Genomic DNA, 17,899 nt, shown 5'->3' on the forward strand with positions numbered 1-17,899 from the left:
ATCAATTATTATCAGTCCAAACTATCAGCAGTGCTGCTCATCATTGATTTATACTGCATGGTTTAATTTTGTCTCCATCTTTCAAGACATTAAAACATAACCAATATTTAGCAGTTCCCGCCATTCACCATGAGCATCTCAACAGTCCCCTAACTCCTCTCTCCCAGTTCTGCCCAGGATATTTATGGTGAGTAGCAAGTTATCTCCTCTTTGGCAGCCATCCCTGCTTTCCTCTGTGGAGGAATTGCCCACATTCTCATTTGCAAACAGAGGCTCACTCAAGTGTCATTAAAGGAAAGGAGGTGGAGCCTGAAGAGCTTTAAAAAGCAAAGCTGAGTCATCCCACTTTTCAAAAAGAGAAACCGTGTTGGTATCTCCATATTTCTTCTTTCAGCCCCATCCAACGGTTGTGGCTGGAACTTTCCATCAGTTCTTTCTTTCTTTTTCCTCTCTAAGCCTTTGCCTTGCTCTGTCTGTCAGAGTGAAGTCAGCCAGAGCAGGGCTGTTAAACTCTGTGAAATTTGTCATAAGCGTGTCAGGTATTTCTTACTGGCTTCCAAAGAAACATAGATAAAGAAATCTTTCCTGTGGCTTCCCGTGGCAGGCTGCATTTGGAAGGTCTCTCAGTTGAAGAAAGAGCTTGGAGGGCAACAACACAACGGGAGAGTAAAAGATGCACCAGGGCTGAGGCCCCACTCAGGCAGCTGCATCTGGAGTCAGACATACTCACCTTGCCCGGTCCATGTTCCAGCAAAGTCAAGCTGTTTTCTTTTGAAAGTTCAAACCCATCAGGATTATGCTGCTCCCTCTTATCATTCTGTTGCCAGTAGTTTTAAAATTTAGTTGTGTTAGTCTCTCAGCACCACAGCACTGGAGCTGTCCTGAAGGTACTCCTGCAGGACATGGGAATTCTACTCGTGTGGGTAAGTACTGCAATGAAAAGGAGCTCCAGGTCTCTGGGAAACTGCCCCTACATCCCTGTTGGTTCAAGCTGGTATACTTGGGCATTTTAAAAAGTTTGTCTTTGGGTGTGTATAGTTGCTTCATTTTTGTTTTCTGATGCATGTTTATTTTCTTACTGGCCATTAGAGCTACTCTGCTACCAAATATCAAAATTAAAAACTCTCAAACTGTACTTCTATATGTAAGTGAATATGCCTCATTTTAAACTAGCAGAACATTTCATGGAAGCTTCAGCTTTTATTCTGACAAGAGGAGTAAGTAACACCTAGCTGATTGGCTTTATATTGGAAATTAGGGAAACAGATGGTTGATTTTCTGTTTGTCTGTTTGGAACTCTTAAGCCACAAAGAAAAAAAATTCTTCCTTCTGATAACAGTGTAAGAATTCAGAAGTTGCTAAAAATTAGTGAAAAATGGGAAGGGAACTGTGAACAAAGGTAATTGTGAAAATTAACCTAAGTTTCAATTTCAACCTCCTTCACTTTCTCTCCACTCTCACTGTTTCTGAGGCTCTGACACGACTCCGGAGTTTTTGTAACAGGTGCAGTGCAACTTTGAGAACTGCCAAATATGACAGTGGGTAAATAAGCCACGCTGTCCTCTCATATTAAATGGAATTTTCACCAAGGGGAAATGGGAGCTTGACTGAATGTGAATTACAATCCTGCCAAAGGATATTGCCTGAAAAAATTCTCCCTCTAACTGTTAATTCATTTATTTAATCCTTGGGTGGGTCTCCAACCTGCTGCTCAGACAAGGCAGCTGCCTCCATTGATGAGAGGGTAATGAGCTGCCCCGACATTCCATTTTTATCAGCTTGCCCTTTTGAGATTGGGTCTGGCTTTTAAAAAGAGGTAGATCGAGGGGGGAAACACAGTACAGTTTCCAGAAGAGACACTTCTGGAAGACAGTATGCAATAGACAATAGTTTGAATAAAGAGAGCAAAACAGAGCCAAACTGCCAAAGCTAGGCTGCTGTCCTGGCTCTCCCATTAAGGAAGTTCCCAGTGAGGAAATCAGGTGCTTTTGCTTAGAATCTCTGGACTCTGTACTCAGGCAGCACTCCTTATAACAGGTGAGCAGAACTCTAGGGTATTTGAAAGAAATGCTTAATCCTAGTGATCTCTATGTTCCCAGCACCTAGGACATTTCTGCTTCCATAGTGTGTACTCAGCAAATTCTCGTGTATGAATGAGGCATCTTTCTCTGATCTGTTAATGACATAGTCTTAGAGAACAGCAACAAAAAGAGGGTGACACATGACAAAAATGTCCCCATGAACCTTAGACTCAGCTGTTGGAGGCAGAAGTAAAACTTTTGTATTCAGTTATGTCAAATGGACTGGACTCTCTTTAGGGTGGGAGAATTTTCTGTGGAGTAGTTGGCAAATATCTAGAGTTGGGCACTGTTATTTGCATGGGTTGTGAGGGGTGATGGTTGGGCCAATCTCTCAGGCAGCCAGAAGCTAGGAAAGAACCCAGGTTGCTGAAGCAGAACCCAAGAAATTACAAAAATGAGCTTTTATGGATGGCTCTAGGATCTCAGAATAGCCTGATTTCTGCTGGCAAGCAAGTCTATGCCTTGTTTTCCTTGCCGCCTCTGGTGGCTCAGAAGTGCCGTCATTGAGGTGGGTTGTACCCAATAAACATGAAACCCAGGATAGAAACAATGAGTTGGGGAGACTGTGTCACAGAGTGGAAGGAACCACAGATTTTAGAAACAAACAAGCCTCATTTCATATCCATGCCACTAACGTAATAACTGAGTTACCTTAGAATATCTCTGGGAAATAATACCCTCGCCCACTGCTTTTAGGACTTTCTGTGGGGAATCACATGAGATAACCAAGCATGTACCAAAGCAAGGTGCTTAGCCGAGTGTGCTCAATAAATGTCCTCTTGGGCTCCATGTCTTGGCTAGATCTCTTTGATCAAGTCATACGATGAGATGCCGTGTTTGAATAGTGCAGTGACACGGCACAGATCCATGGAGTGTGGAATGTGTGGATAGCACTTTGGGACTCCCTGACTCTCTGCTTCCCCATTTCTTGCAAGTCACTGGTTTAAATCCTGTACTTTACGCTCCTGGTCTCATGTTAGCTGATAACTGCCTGGGTCACCCTCTGTCGCTGTGTGCATTTCAGAGGATAGTATTTCTTTCCCCTCTCTAAACAGATACGGTGCCATCATCTATTTTCCCTCATTTAAATTCTACTTGCCTTATTTCTTTCCCTTGGCATGGAGATAAATCACCTCTGCAGCCACCTGGCCCAGCAGGAAGAATGCTTTATGGTCTAACAGTATTCAGGTAAACTTAGGCAGGATTGTTACTCATGTGACTGCTAGCCAGATAAACCAAGTGACAGCAACACAGTTAGGTTTCTTTCTATTCCCCTCCCTCTCCCTCCTTTTTAACAAATTAACTGAGTCTTCTGTTAGCTTCTACTTGAGCTGCAGCAGGTGAGGAGAGCAGGAAAGAAAACTGCTGGCAAGTGGCTTCTGAACTTTCAAGGCCATTTACCCTGGAGGACAAATAACAGTTCAAAAAGAAACTGTTCCTGTTTGGCATCTGTACCTGCATTACTTAGATGAACTTTTTTTGGTAAATAAAGGGTAAGGAAGAAGTACAGCCTCCCAGCTGCAGGAGGGATCCTGGGGTGGCACTAAGTTAGCCAACTGGGTAGATCACTTTTAGTAGTAAACAGTGAAATTACTGATTTCAGTACCGGCTAAGGCTTGGTCAGCGTCCCAGTCATGTGCAAACCAGAGTAATTCTGAGACCACGAGCTTGTTTGTTTTTTCAGCCAGGGTTATGCGAATTTTTTTTTTTTTTTTCCTCTTCTAAAGGCAGTGAAACTATCCTCCAAATATTCAATGGTGTTTGGTCATGGAGAGGTAGTAGAGCTTACTGGTAAACAGCATAAATTTTGGAGACAGATTGCTTGCCTGGGTTCAAATCCCATTTCTGCTGCTTGTGAACTGTGTCCCGTTTTCCTTACCTTAAAATGAAGATAATTGTACCCTCTTCCGAGGACTCTTGTCACTATTGCGTTAATGTATTCATTTTCAATGCTGGCTGCACATTAGAATCACGAATGTCTGGGTGGCCACCCCAGGCAGTCTGGATCAGAGTCTCTTCTGGGAGTGGAATCTAGGCCTCAATTTTTTTTTTTTTTTTTTAATGTTCTCTTGGTGATTCTAACCAACAGCCTGGGTTAGAACCACTGAGTTAATATGTGTAAAGTGCACAAAACAGAGCTTGGCGTATAATAAACACTCGTTAAACCTGAGATTCTATTAATGTTTTTATTGTTTTAAAAATTATTTTTATGAAGGTAATAGTATTTTCTAAATGTGGCTTGGTTTCATCTATAATCATTGAACATTTTTTATACTTGACAAAATGTCATATTGAAAAACCCAATAATAGTTCTACAACATTAAAAATTATAGTCAAAATAATTTCAAAATACATAACTCATATTTTTGTAATCAGAAGAAATGTTTATTCAAAATACAAAAACATATCAACTTGATTTGAGTAAGTAACTTTGTGGAACTGTGGCTCTGGTGTTTGTCTTTTTCTTATACCAACTGATAAAAAATTTCATTGCAAATTAAGTCTGTTTGTTAGGTTTCTTACTGGTAATAATCTTACTTTAACAGCAGCAAAAACAAGCCACTTGAAAGTGACGGTGATTATTTCAATTTTTTGCATATTTTTGCCCATGTGTGGAACCCTTCCCTTGAGAATTTTTAAAGTTATTAAAAGCATATAAAAATGGTAAATTAGTTTTCTCAGTGAATTTACATTTTGGGGCTAATTTGAGCTTGTCCAAATATTTGACATTCAATTTAGAAGTTGCTTGTGTTCAGGGTAGAGCAAGTAATTGATTGTTTCCATCAAAAGTAAACAGACTAATAATTTGGCTCAAGTAAATTAAAAACTTTACTTTATAATTTACAAATCTGCCTTTATGAAAATCCATTTCAATGGATTAGTTGTATGTAGTATGATTGGCTGGAGGTTTTTTAGCTTTTTTTTTTTTTTTTTTTTTTTTTTTGAGACGGAGTCTTGCTCTGTCACCCAGGCTGGAGTGCAGTGGCCGGATCTCAGCTCACTGCAAGCTCCGCCTCCCGGGTTTACGCCATTCTCCTGCCTCAGCCTCCCGAGTAGCTGGGACTACAGGCGCCCGCCACCTCGCCCGGCTATTTTTTTTTTTTTGTATTTTTTTAGTAGAGACGGGGTTTCACCGTGTTAGCCGGGATCGTCTCTCGATCTCCTGACCTCGTGATCCGCCCTTCTCGGCCTCCCAAAGTGCTGGGATTACAGGCTTGAGCCACCGCGCCCGGCCCTTGAGCCACCGCGCCCGGCCGGTTTTTTAGCTTTTAGTTTGTTTTTTTTTTTTTTAATTTCAATTTTTACTTTAGATTCAGGGGTACATGTGGAGGTTTGTTACAAGGGGATATTGTGTGATGGTGAGGTCTGGGCTTCTATTGATCCCATGTGATCAGTTGGTTTTTATTTTTATTTTTTGAGATGGATTTTGCTCTGTCACCCAGGCTGGAGTACAGTGGCATGATCTTGGCTCACTGCAACCTCCGCCTCCCAAGTTCAAGCAATTCTCCTGCCTCAGCCTCCTGAGTAGTTGGGATTACAGGCATGTGCCACCACACTTGCTAATTTTTGTAATTTTAGTAGAGACGGGTTTCATCATGTTGGCCAGACTGGTCTCGAACTCCTGACCTCAAGTGATCCACCCGCCTTGGCCTCCCAAAGTGCTGGGATTACAGGCATGAGCTACCACGCCTGGTCTCAGTTGGTTTATTAAATCAGTAGTCTCCAGACTCTGTTCCATCAGTAAAATAATTTAAATGTAAGCATATGCTTCTAATAAACACATTTATTTATCAATTACATACATGTAATATGTACACTGTACACATGAACATGTGTATATAATGAACATTATGCAACAAATAATATATCTAATATTTTCTTTCCACACAATAGCAAACCATCTTACATAGCCTCTATGTGATATACACCCTCCTTGGAAGACAGTTTGAGAAAAGAAGTGAAATGGTAGAATAAACATTTACCTTTTCTTCACTATAAGCTCTGTTCCTTTCTCTTGATTACTAGGTTTTTTTGTTTTTTGTTTTTTTTTTTAATTTCAAGTAAAGGTGGGTTATTCATAGCAAATCACTTTTCTCAGAGTGTATAATGGTGAAGGAGAAATGCATGTGGTTGTGCTGAGATTCTTCCAGAAGGAGCAGAAGGCTAGATGATGTTCCTGAGTGGGGCCTGGAGTCTGAGAAATGCCAAGTCCTGTGGCTTGCTGGGCTCAGCATCTATTTAAATTAAAGTGGCCTGCACCTCCATCCTATGTTCCGGGAAACCTAGTGTCTCTCTCTTCTGTCTTGGAAGATGCTGGAGGTGGGGACTGTGATGAGGAAGGCAAGGCTCTGTGTCCCTTCTGGGCCTCCTACTGAATGATTCATCTACTGTGGGTCTCGCTGCCCTCATGTACTGTCCCTTTCCCACCCTTCACCACCTCCCACCAGCCACCACCCTGTCTCACTTACTTCTTGAAAGAATGAGGAAACAAAGTTGTTATGAGCTGTGAGGGGACAGACTTTACCTGAAGGTTTGCTGTTGCAGGGGTTGAGGCAGGGGCAGGGGCGGGGGCTGCTTACATCCCAGCACTTCCGACAACAAAGCAAAACATTTTTCATTCCTGTTCCTAAAAGTGACACAATGTCGTCTGTGGAAGGGACTTGCCGGACATCTCTTTTTCCTGGGCCTTAGTCTTCTACCACATGAGCCAAATCCTCTTTCTCCCTCAGTGATACCGACCTGCACCTTGGCCCCTTTCCTGGGCCTCCCTAATCTACTTCAGACCATCCACATCCTCTGCAGAACATTTTAGATTTCTTCTTCCTCCAAATTTGCTTTTCTGATCATATCCTAGACCTGCCTTTTTAAAAGAAAATAACTTTAAAAAACTATTAAATAGTGCACCGATGTGTTTTGCTAAACAAAAACAGTTGTGTACTCATTTGAGAATTTCTGGCTCCTGGTTTCAAAGTAATCATTTTCCTTTTCCTTCTACAATGGGAAATGTTAATTTTGAGACAGAAGTGAAAGTTCTCATAGGCAGTCCCAGGTATTAGGAATGGAATGCATGCTTCTCTCTCTCTCTCTCTCTCTCTCTCTCTCTGCCTCTCTCTCTCTCTCTCTCTTTCATGTCTCCCTCTGTCTGTATCTCTCTGTGTCCTGTATTCTGAGCCTGGGAAGGGACTACAGCACTTCGGGTCTGGGGAGTGCCCTTACTTTGGCTTGGTGGACACAAGTCATAAGTAAGGCAGGGCACCGACTTGAAAAGAGACTTTAACAGGTCTGGTCATGGCCAGCGATTGTGAGTTATACTATAGGTTGTCCTCCTCCATTATCCACAATCCTTAAAGAGGACTTCGTTAAAAGTTAGAGATTGATCTCACTTGTGCTCAGGTGACATGGTACATGAGTGACAGGTGGGGGGACCTACTTCCAGGAGCACTGTGGCCTCACATTGGTGTGGCCAGAGATCAAGGAGATCAGAGGAGAGCTCTCGATGGGGTGAGGATAAGAGAGGCAGGCCCCAGAATCTCTCAGAAAGGTCTAGGGTGGGAAGATTTTAAACGAGGCTAATTTCCAGCCATTTGCTTGTGGTGGCACGGTCCAAAAAATTTGACTACAAAAAAGAAATGTGTCCTTATTTAGTAGTTATTGACTGGTCAGGTCAAGTGTAAAGTATACATATCTGTGAATAGAGAAGTATGCTCAGAATATTCCCTAGTCAGTCAGTGGTCTGCTATTGGGAGCATCAAATAGTTTGGCTTGTGAATCAGTACAATGTCTTTTATTTTTACCATTGACGTGTAGGTTTCATTTAACAAATTCATATAGATCAATTTATAAGTTGTTTTTTAATCCATACAGAGTTAAAAAGTCAAACATTGAACCTCAGATGAAAGGTAGCAAAGATTTCTTACCTGGAAAATAAGTCTTCTAAAATCTGTTCGAGGTCCTTAAACTTTTCCTCACTTTGGTTACAATAGAGGAAACTAGGAGAACCTAGCAACTTTCCAATGTAAATTGCCTGATCTAAGCTATTTTAGCAATTATTGTACAGAAGTAGTTTTTGTAAACTTATTAACTTATTGTGAACAAAACCATTAAAGACTCAATAACTATCCTCAATAGCTGGAAATGACTGCATTGGAGAGCGTTTTCAAAATGGTCAGTTTTTAAGAAAGAAATCACTTTCTCTGATTGTTGTGGCCAGAGATCGAGGAGAACAGAGGAGAGTACTTGATGGGGTGAGGATGAGAGAGGCAGGCCCTGGAATCTCTCAGAAAAGTCTAGGTCAGTTTTAAAGAAAGTAATCGTGTTCTTTTAAAGGATTCCTAAATCTTTTTCAAGAAATTTTAAATTCCAGGAAGCAGTTTAGTGCTTAGTTTAATTATTACTCCAAATTTGGGCCATCCTAGAGCTAGTAAACAAAATGTTAGTCTTGTTATGTTATAGGTTCTCATGTTAGAATTAGAATTAACTTTAAGAAAGAACCAGAAACAACAACAGCAACAACAGACATCCTGACCATTGGAATGTAATTGTCCCCACTGTCTATTTACTTCTTGCCTACAGGCCAGTACTGTCCTCCAGAATGCTAATATTTTTCACCATGAAGGAAGTATTGCCTAGATATTAGGTGAACTAAGAACATAGATTAACTTTGTAGAGATTCTTTATTACCACTGAGGTGGCTGTGCACACGGCCATCCCAGGCCCTTTCCAGCTGTCCTGTTTGCTGGGGCTCAAGACAAGATGACTGAGAGTCAGGAGTGGAAGGATAAATACTATTATTGCCAGGTGTAGAAGATGAAAAAATTACACTGAACAGAAGGGATCTTTACACTTCTTGGAAGATCTTACTATCTCTGAAAATGCTTTACTCTTTTGTTTTATATGGCCAAAGTTAATAACTTCCAAAGGCAATTGTGGAATAATGCTTGTCAACATGTGTTTCTTTAGGAGATGTTCTATTTCTTAACAGTATCTTCCAGAGCTTTCTTCTCAATTCTGGGAATTAGCAAATGTATAGAAACTTCAGTTGTTTTAGCCAAATACAAGGCAGAAACTCCTACTCTCATCACCTGTTGACCTCCTTGCTAAGTCTGGAATCTGAATTGGTGTGAGCATCTGTTTTTTTTTTGTTTTTTTTTTTTTTTCATTCTGACTTGATTTTCTGATTCTCCCAAGTTGGCCAAAAATACTAATGCCTCTCAGTGTCTGGGTTTCCCAAGTATTTCCCAGGACATTCAGTACACTGGAATTTGTGTGTGTGTGTGAAGGTATTTGAGAGCCAGCCAACTGCTGTGACAGTGATTCATGGTAGGCCCTGATTTATTTGCAAAGCTTCTTCCCAGTGATGTAAGAGTCCTTTCAGAGAAAAGCACTGCCTCCTTCCTCCATTCAGACTAGCTTTCCAGAGTTCTATGGACCAGCTTTGTGTGTAGTAAGGGGATTACATCCATGAGGTTGTTCTTTCTGTGGGTAGGTGGTTGCTAGGATACAGGTAGTCACAACAGCATCATGACAGCTGCCTTGTTCTTCAGCACATCGTGTATCAGTTGACAGTGTTTTATTTTATTCATTCCAACACTTTTTTGGTTAAAATTTTAAAAGCTTGAAAAAGGATCTTTCTTTTTCATATATACCATTCTTGTATAAACAGGTCAAAGGCAGATTAGTCAAACAACATTTTTTGTCATAATACATGCTGGTTGACACCAATCCTCTGCACTACCAGCCCAGTACTTCCCTTATGAGGTTTAAAAACATGCCAAAGGGTTGAAGCTACCAAGGGTCGTCTGGTGTTTTTCTCTCTTCCTCTGAAGCGCATAATTATTCTGTTTGCTGTAAGATTTTCAACACACAGGAAATTAACCTCTCCTTGGTGTGCAGGGAAATTGCAAAGGTTATTGTCATTAATGTTAATTTACCCACTACATCTTTTAGATTCAAGCAACATTGTATAGAATGTTCAATGCTTTAAGTGGATCAAAAGGCTTATTATTTTTTGGAAGACAAATTTGAAAAACCTACTGGAACTTTTATCTCTCCTGGTTATTCTAATGAATCATGGCAAAGATTTCATGTAAGTGGGAAAAACTGAGGTATTTGAAGAAAAATGATCATCTAGGATTTCAATCCATTAAAAAGCACCTAATCATGGACACCTACAAGAGGATAAGTGACTGTCTTTCAATACTGACATGTTGTCTTCTGAGACAGGAGCTAATAGAAGCACATAGTACATGACATCCTCATTAACCTGAGTTATGTTGACACATATGAAGTTACCGGATTTATTACTTCCAAGAGATGCAGTGCCATTTTGAAACAAAGGATACATTTTAAGCAGAGTGAATTCTGGTTGGTTCTTTATACAGTGGGTTGATCTTGTCACACAGGCAAAAATGGAGCAGTTTTGGGCAGATGGTTCTAGTGCTTGTTGCCATACTTTGCATGAAGAAGTTCTCTCATTTTTGGTCAATGCCCTATGTCTGGCATATCATGTTAGGCCTCAGCTTTTGAAATTGATAGGGTCTAATTCTAGAGCTGATACAAGCTGTTAATACCTACCTCTTAGATTGATATGAGTGCTAAATGGATTAATTCATGTAAAGTGCTTAGAATCTTAGCTGACACATAGTGAGTTATCAGCAAATATTGGCTATTACTCTCTACCAAAAACCATAAATGAGACATATTAGAAACATCTTTGCCTTCTATAATTTTTCTAATAGCTGTTTCTTCAAATTTTCAGCAATGCTTACAGAAGTCTAAAATTGGTTTCCTGGGATGAGCTAAGTCCTAAAAATCATCTTAACCAGCAGGCTCTTTGTGATTTAAAAAAAATTATCCTTTTTATTATCCTAACATATGACACAAATTCCCCACTAATTATTTTTTAAATAGTTAATCTTGCTATTTGTTACATATGTCTTCAAGAAAATTATATAAAATATTTTTCTGTATATTTATATAGCTGTACCTATAGGTATATATGTATATAGGTAGGGCCCAGAACTTAATGACCAGGGTAGGATTAATGAGAACAATGAAATTGGACTCAGGAAATATCAATATGCCAACGCTTCTTAATTTTACCTCATTTTTATGTTTGTCTAGAACACTCAGGATGTAATATCTATAGGCAAATACTTATGTGTTTATCCTTGCAATTTGAGAAACTAAATTTAAAGCTGATTGAAAAAGAGAGAAGATAATTGTGTTCAGCATAAATGAGACTTACACCAAATTTTGTACCTCCAATAAAATTTTTATAGATTTAATCAGTAGATTAACTTTTAGAATTCCTGCAGAATATTGAGTGTTTAGTATCACTTAGGGGGAAGTTATTCGTTTTAAGTTATTGTTTTACTTCATTTAGTAGGACTCATTATGACACATTTTAAAATTATTATTATTACTTTTTTGAAACAGAGTCTCACTCTTGTCACCCAGGCTGGCGGGCAATGGCACAGTCAAGGCACACTGCAGCCTTGATTTCCTGAGCTCAGGTGATCAACTTCCTGAGTAGCTGGAACTACAGGTGCACGCCAGCACACCCAACTAATTTCTGTATTTTTAGTAGAGACAGGATTTTGCCATATTGCCCAGGCTGGTCTTGAACTCCTGGGCCCAAGAGATCCACCCACCTTGGCCTCCCAAAGTGCTGGGATTATAGGTGTGAGCCACCGCGCCTGGCCTATGATACATTATTGATTTCATATTTGAAGTTCCAAGAAACAGAAAATGAAACGACTTACAGAAAGTAGAGGTTAAGATGAATAATATTTATGTAGGAATTTACCACAAGTTTAAGCCTCCTTGCCAAAGTGCCACAAACAAGAAAGTTATTGAATTCTATAGTGCATACAGAATGTGAATTAAATTGATAAATGTCAAATTACAATGGACCTTCAAGATCATTTAGCCCAACTGCTTCTTATTATGGATGAGAGGCTGAGATCCAGACAGATGAAGTAGCTTCTCAGGTCCTATGAGAATATAGCTCAGGACCCTAGACTCTTATTCTGCCAGATTTACAATGCACATGACACCTCCCGAGACTGATTGTTGAAAGTCCATCGATGTAATGATTTTATTAGTTCTTTCTACCAGAAAAAATTAATAGTTTCAAGTTGGTTTAGGAAAACTTTCTTAATATATCTAGTTCTTTATGTTGAAAGCAATTTGAAAGTAGGATTGAATTAATGAAATTTCCTTTTATATAAATTACATCCATGAATGAACTCAAATCAAGTCAGCAAGTGTTTATTGGATGCTAGGTGCTTGGGCTGACAGTGGAGACATCACTCATCCACATACACGGTGTTCCCTGACAGGGCAATGGGGCTCCAGAACTCAGTCAGCAGTTTACCTGACGACTTATGGATCCTCTTATTTGGTTTTATCAAAACGAACTCCGACAAAATTCAACAAGTGGCTCAGATGCCTTCCTACAAAGAAACTAACAATTGTAGACAACACTAATATTGCAAACCAAGAGAATAATGAGGAAAGGGCAGCCTTGACACCTCTCTTATTCCTAGGATGAGCTTTTTGTTGGCTGCATAAGAGCTGAAAGCAATATAAATCTCCATAGATCTGACCAAAAAGAAGTTAAAAAGAGAAACTAACAAGAAGACAGGCTGATAAATGAATTTACAATTGTTATTATTAGCAACGAACCTCATAAAAATTGTGAAGTGTACCTGGGAAGATGTTAGCTAATGGTAACATGAAGCCATCAGGACAGGCAAGATATTTGAAAATGGGTATCCAGAATCTGAAAATGATTTTTTATAATTTTTACAGTTGCGTTCAAAGTTATGATAGTTAAGACGACTCTATTTACTAAGCTTAATGAAAAAAGTCAGAAGCCTCCCTTGAGGTTTCTTACATTACGGCAAAAGAGGAAAAGCCTGATATTATTGTTGAAACACTTGTTCTTCCTGCTTCCTGTGGTGGTAAAATATTGCTACAATAATACATGAAAAACCACATGACAACAAATTAAAATGTGTTCCTCTGTAAATAAATACTGCTGAAAACTGTACAGAAAGAATCAATGAAAATGTGATGAATTAAGTACTAAGCAATTATACTGTTGAATGAGAGTAAAGGTGTTTCTAATATATCACAGTGTTTGGTTATTTCCTAGAAAGTAATAGCCAACATTCACTGAGAATTCACTATGTGTCAGTCAAGATTCTAAGCACTTTACATGAATTACTTTACTTGTTCTTTTTAATAAGTATTATTATTATTCCCATTTTATTTTTGCAGATGAAGAAACCAAGACACGGAGAGGTTAAGTCATGTGCTGAAGGCCACACTGCCAATAGTATTGGAACTAATAATGAGTCAACATGAGTACTCTGTCTCCAGTGCCAGTAATCTTAGCCACTATCATAATTACCTCAACAATGAAATACTCAGAGAACTATAATTCTTTTATATGAGAGAGTAAGGGAGAAAATGCAACAGAAAAGAAATTTTCTCAGTGAAAGTTCTCAGAAGTCAGAAATGACTTTTTTATATATCAAAAAATGTTCTATGAAAAAAATAGTATAAGTGTATTCAGCAGTGGTACATCCACTGCATTTACTAGAAAATCAACCAAAAAGCATTCTTGGTGAGATCACAGAGAACACCACAGCCTTCACAGCAAGACGGTGTGGCAAAGTTGAAACTGGAATTGCATCAAGCATTATGGAACGTCATTCATGTAGTTATTTCTATAAAACAAGAGTAACTGGTCTCTTTATAATACTTTGTATTGGATGGGGAGTAATCATAAAAATATTTGTCTTATATACTTTCCACAAAGTATCTTGAAGCAAAACACTTAATAGAATAGTCAAATGTTACATGTCACAAAATGTCAAATGTCACAAGCAGGAGGACTGCTTGAGGCCAGAGTTTGTGACCAGCCTAGGCAACATAGGAGACCCTATGTCTACAAATAACTTAAAAACTTAGCTGGGCATGGTGGTATGTGACTGTAGTCTTGGCTTTTCGGAAGGCTGAGGCAGGAGGATGTCTTGAGCCCAGGAGTTCAAGGCTGCAGTGAGCTATGATTGTGCTACTACACTCCAGCGTGGGCAACAGAGTGAGATGCCATCTTTAAAAGAAGAAAAAGAAAAGGACAAGTGTTTAAAAATGTTTGGCTTTTTAAAAATTTTTTATTTTTGTGATTACAGATAGATGTCAGTAGTATGCTACCCAAAAAATAACTAAAGCAACAAAACTTTATCCAAGTTATAGGTGACATTTTAACAAGTGAGAAAGTGACCACAAATTATAAGAAATTTGTGTAGGAAGAGAGTAGTTTGAAGATAGATGTTGGAGATGTTTGCATTGTTATGTGATTTTATTGTTGAATCAATGCCAGTATGTCACCTATTAACAATTCTTGTGTCTGCACTTTTAAAACGTTTACAAATGGCTTTCTAAGCTATTTTTAAAAATCTTCCAAATACAGAGTTTTTGTCTTTTTAAATCTACTTGTTAAAAACATAAAATGCAATAACTTCTGGTTAGTTTTCATTTACTATTTAAAATCTAGAAAGATAGAAATTTGCTGGTCTAATTCAACAAAATTGGTGAATAATTGAGGGATGTAATTAAAAAGTAAATTTTGTGATTTTGTAAATACAGTCAATGATGCATTTATTTCATTTGATATAGATATAATTGTGAAAATTTTCTTTTGTTTAAAAAAGCTGTCAAAAACCAAATATCAAAACATATTGATCTTTAAACTGATTTTTTATTAAATTCAAGTTTTTCAGTAAACGCAAACTCATCAGAAGGTGTTATGTAATCTCAGTTTTTAACATGCAGAGGGACTTTTGTGTCTGTGGGACATTCCCAGCTGGAGATGTCCACCAGAGACATGTCCAAAAGTGGATGCAAAACTCAGTAGACAGATCAGGATAGTGATTTCTGAATTTTGCTCTCTCTCTCTGTGTGTGTGTGTGTGTGTGTGTGTGTGTGTGTGTGTGTGTGAAACATTTGGAAAAACTTTTCTAATGCTTTAATGTTGGTAAATTCATTTTAGTCTAGTAATGGTAGACTTTAAATAAAATTGAGCATAATTTGTGTTGAAAAGCTGAGGGGTGTTTAAACATTCTTACTTAAGATGAAGGATTACCTACAGCATAGGAACATTATAATGGTTCACTATTCTGCAAAACTGAATTATTATGAGTTTTAAAAGTTATAATGAGCTGTAGTATTGGATAAGAGATAGACACATAAATTAATAGAACAGAAGAGAAAGTTCAGAAACGATCTCACACAAGTACACTCATTTAATATTTAACAAAGATGTTAAAGCAATTTAATGGTGGAAGTCCAGTCTTTTTCAACAAAGGGTGTTTGACCAATTAGACATCTATAAGCAAAATAATAAACCTCAATCAATACATGCAAGGTGTACATTGGTTTGATTAGGAAAGGCGGGACAACTCAAAGAGTAGGATAGGGTAGGGGTAGGTTCCAGGTCACAGAAAATTTTTCAAAGATTTTCTGATTGGCAATTAATTAAAAGACTTATCATCTAAGGACCTGGAATCAGTAGGAAGGAATGTCTGGGTTAAGATAAGGGGTTGTGGAGACCAAGGTTTTATTATGCAGATGAAGCCTCCAGGTAGCAGGCTTCAGAGCTCTTATAAGATCTAAAAAGGTGCCAGACTCTTACTTAATTCTCTCATGCATCAGGGGAAAGACCTAGAAATGAATGGGGATTATCTGCAGAATGTAGATTTTTTTCAACAAGAGACAGCTTTGCAGGGCCATTTCAAAACATGTCAAAGAAATATATTTTGGGATAAAATATTTTTATTTCTTTCAGGGTCTGCTGTTTGTCATGTGATGCTATACTAGAGTCAGGCTGGAATTTGGTTGTCTTATTGCTACAAAAAGTCTGTCTTGAAGATCTTAAGATCTTTCTTTTAATGTTAATGCTGGTCAGCTGTGTCTAAATTCCAAAGGGAGGAGGGTGTAATAAGGCATGTCCAACCCTCACTTCCCATCATGGCCTGAACTAGTTTTTCAGGTTAACTTTGAAATGCCTTGGTTAAGAGGATGGGTCTATTCAGTTGGTTGGGAGTCTTAGAATTTTATTTTTTGTTTACAAATGCAATATATTATAGAAGTAGGTATAAAATTATTCAGTGATGTAATTATAGGAATCTATTTAAAGGGACCTGCTTTATAATTAATTTCTGGAAGATGGATGTAGGGAATCCAGCCTTATGGTGAATATGCCTAGAACAGTGTCTCCTGGAGTGGGTGCCTTGACACAAGTGAACTAAAATACACTGAACAATTTCTAGTACATTCAGATAAGCAGTATAGCTTGGTCTTTAAAAGCTAGGATCTGTGATGAGAAAGGCATAGCTTTGTACCCATACCCCACTATTTACTGGCCTTGTGACTTGTGACAAGTAAACTGCTTGAAACTTTCCTTTATTCTTCTGTAAAATAGAGATGTTGAGAGCATTTACCTCCTAGTGTTCTCCGATTAAATGAAATAATGCATTCAACATGCTACGCCAGAGATAACACACAATATGTTGACTATAATTATTCTGATGAAATTCACCACCGACCCTCTTAGAGTGTTAGAGTGTGGAATAGCATATTAAAGACTGAGAAGTCCTGTTGAAAACAAAACAAAACAAAACAAGTTTCACGTTGCAGTGAACTTGCTAGTCTCAATTAATATCCTGAGGACCTGGGAAGTAAGCCTCTTCAGTTTACATGTAAATGTGGTTGGGGGTAGGAGGGGCTATTTTCTGCTCTGGATGACATATTTCTATCACTACTCTAGGCAATCTTCTTTCACAATTTTGGGGAAGTAAAATGAGTTCCAGAGTATTTTTTTAAATGGAATTAAGACTTAAATTCGAATTGCCTGGCTCTTCCTTCTGGGTGTATTATTTTTACATCATCTGGCTTCTCTCTCTCACTTGACCTGAATATTGACATAGATGAATAAACTGAGAAGAAAGCTGTGAAAAGTACATTTGTGCTTGATATGGTTTGGCTCTGTGTCCTCACCCAAATTCCATCTTGAATTGTAATCCCCAGGTGTTGAGGGAGAGACCTGGTGGGAAGCAATTGGATCATGGAGGCAGTTTCCCCAGTGGCGTTCTCGTGATAGTGAGTGAGTTCTCACGATATCTGATGGTTTTATAAGGGGCTTCCCTGCTTCGCTCTCTCTTCTCTCTGCTGCCACCATGTGAAGAAGTTCCTTGCTTCCACTTTGCCTTCTGCCATGATTTTAAGTTTCCTGAGGCCTCACCAGCTGTGTGGAACTGTCAGTCAATTAAACCTCTTTCTTTTGTAAGTTACCTAGTCTTGGGTATTTCTTTATAGCAGTGTGAAAACGGACTAATACAGTGCTCTTTTAAGTAGCATAACTGAAGAGGAGATGAGATAGTCTTTCAGAGTGAATAAAACGTTCTGTACTTCATAAAACCCAAGCTGTCATTTAAGTCAGCCCCTGGGGAGTGGTAATAAATGACTCTTCTCAGAGGATTTCTGTGGGAGCAGTGTGAGGAGGCCTCAGCCTTCCTTATGTAGGTCCATTGGTTTAGAGCCACATTCTTTTCTCATGGTGTCACTGAAGTTTTTGAGGTCCAGAAGCTCCCTTTGCACTCTCTGCATCTTGTGAACTTTCAGTCTGTCTCTAGATTTAGGGCAAGAAACCTGTGGTGGTGAGGGCAGGTGGCAGTGTTGACCTGAGAGACAGCTAGGATTTCTTGTTAATCTGGTTATGGTTATCATTTATGTGTTAACTAGCTCTC

At 38.8% G+C, this 17,899-nt stretch overlaps 1 protein-coding gene across 50 annotated transcripts in view; it reads left to right on the forward strand.

The window, feature by feature from the left end:
- The first annotated feature begins 345 nt into the window (after positions 1-345).
- The window catches only part of EGF (epidermal growth factor), a 101,589-nt gene continuing 84,035 nt past the window's right edge, over positions 346-17,899 (forward strand). For 25 of the 50 annotated variants that reach the window (XM_002804174.4, XM_015139033.3, XM_015139038.3 and 22 more), the window contains exon 1: positions 347-923. In XM_002804174.4, the coding sequence (XP_002804220.4) occupies positions 797-923 (127 nt within the window). In that variant the 5' untranslated portion in view covers positions 347-796. Of the gene's footprint in view, positions 924-17,180; positions 17,253-17,899 lie in introns of all 50 variants that reach the window. The other 25 variants (XM_078002087.1, XM_078002089.1, XM_078002102.1 and 22 more) reach the window with 3 other exon arrangements.

The sequence above is a fragment of the Macaca mulatta genome, chromosome 5 (assembly GCF_049350105.2).
Source record: "Macaca mulatta isolate MMU2019108-1 chromosome 5, T2T-MMU8v2.0, whole genome shotgun sequence".
Classification (NCBI taxonomy): domain Eukaryota; kingdom Metazoa; phylum Chordata; class Mammalia; order Primates; family Cercopithecidae; genus Macaca; species Macaca mulatta.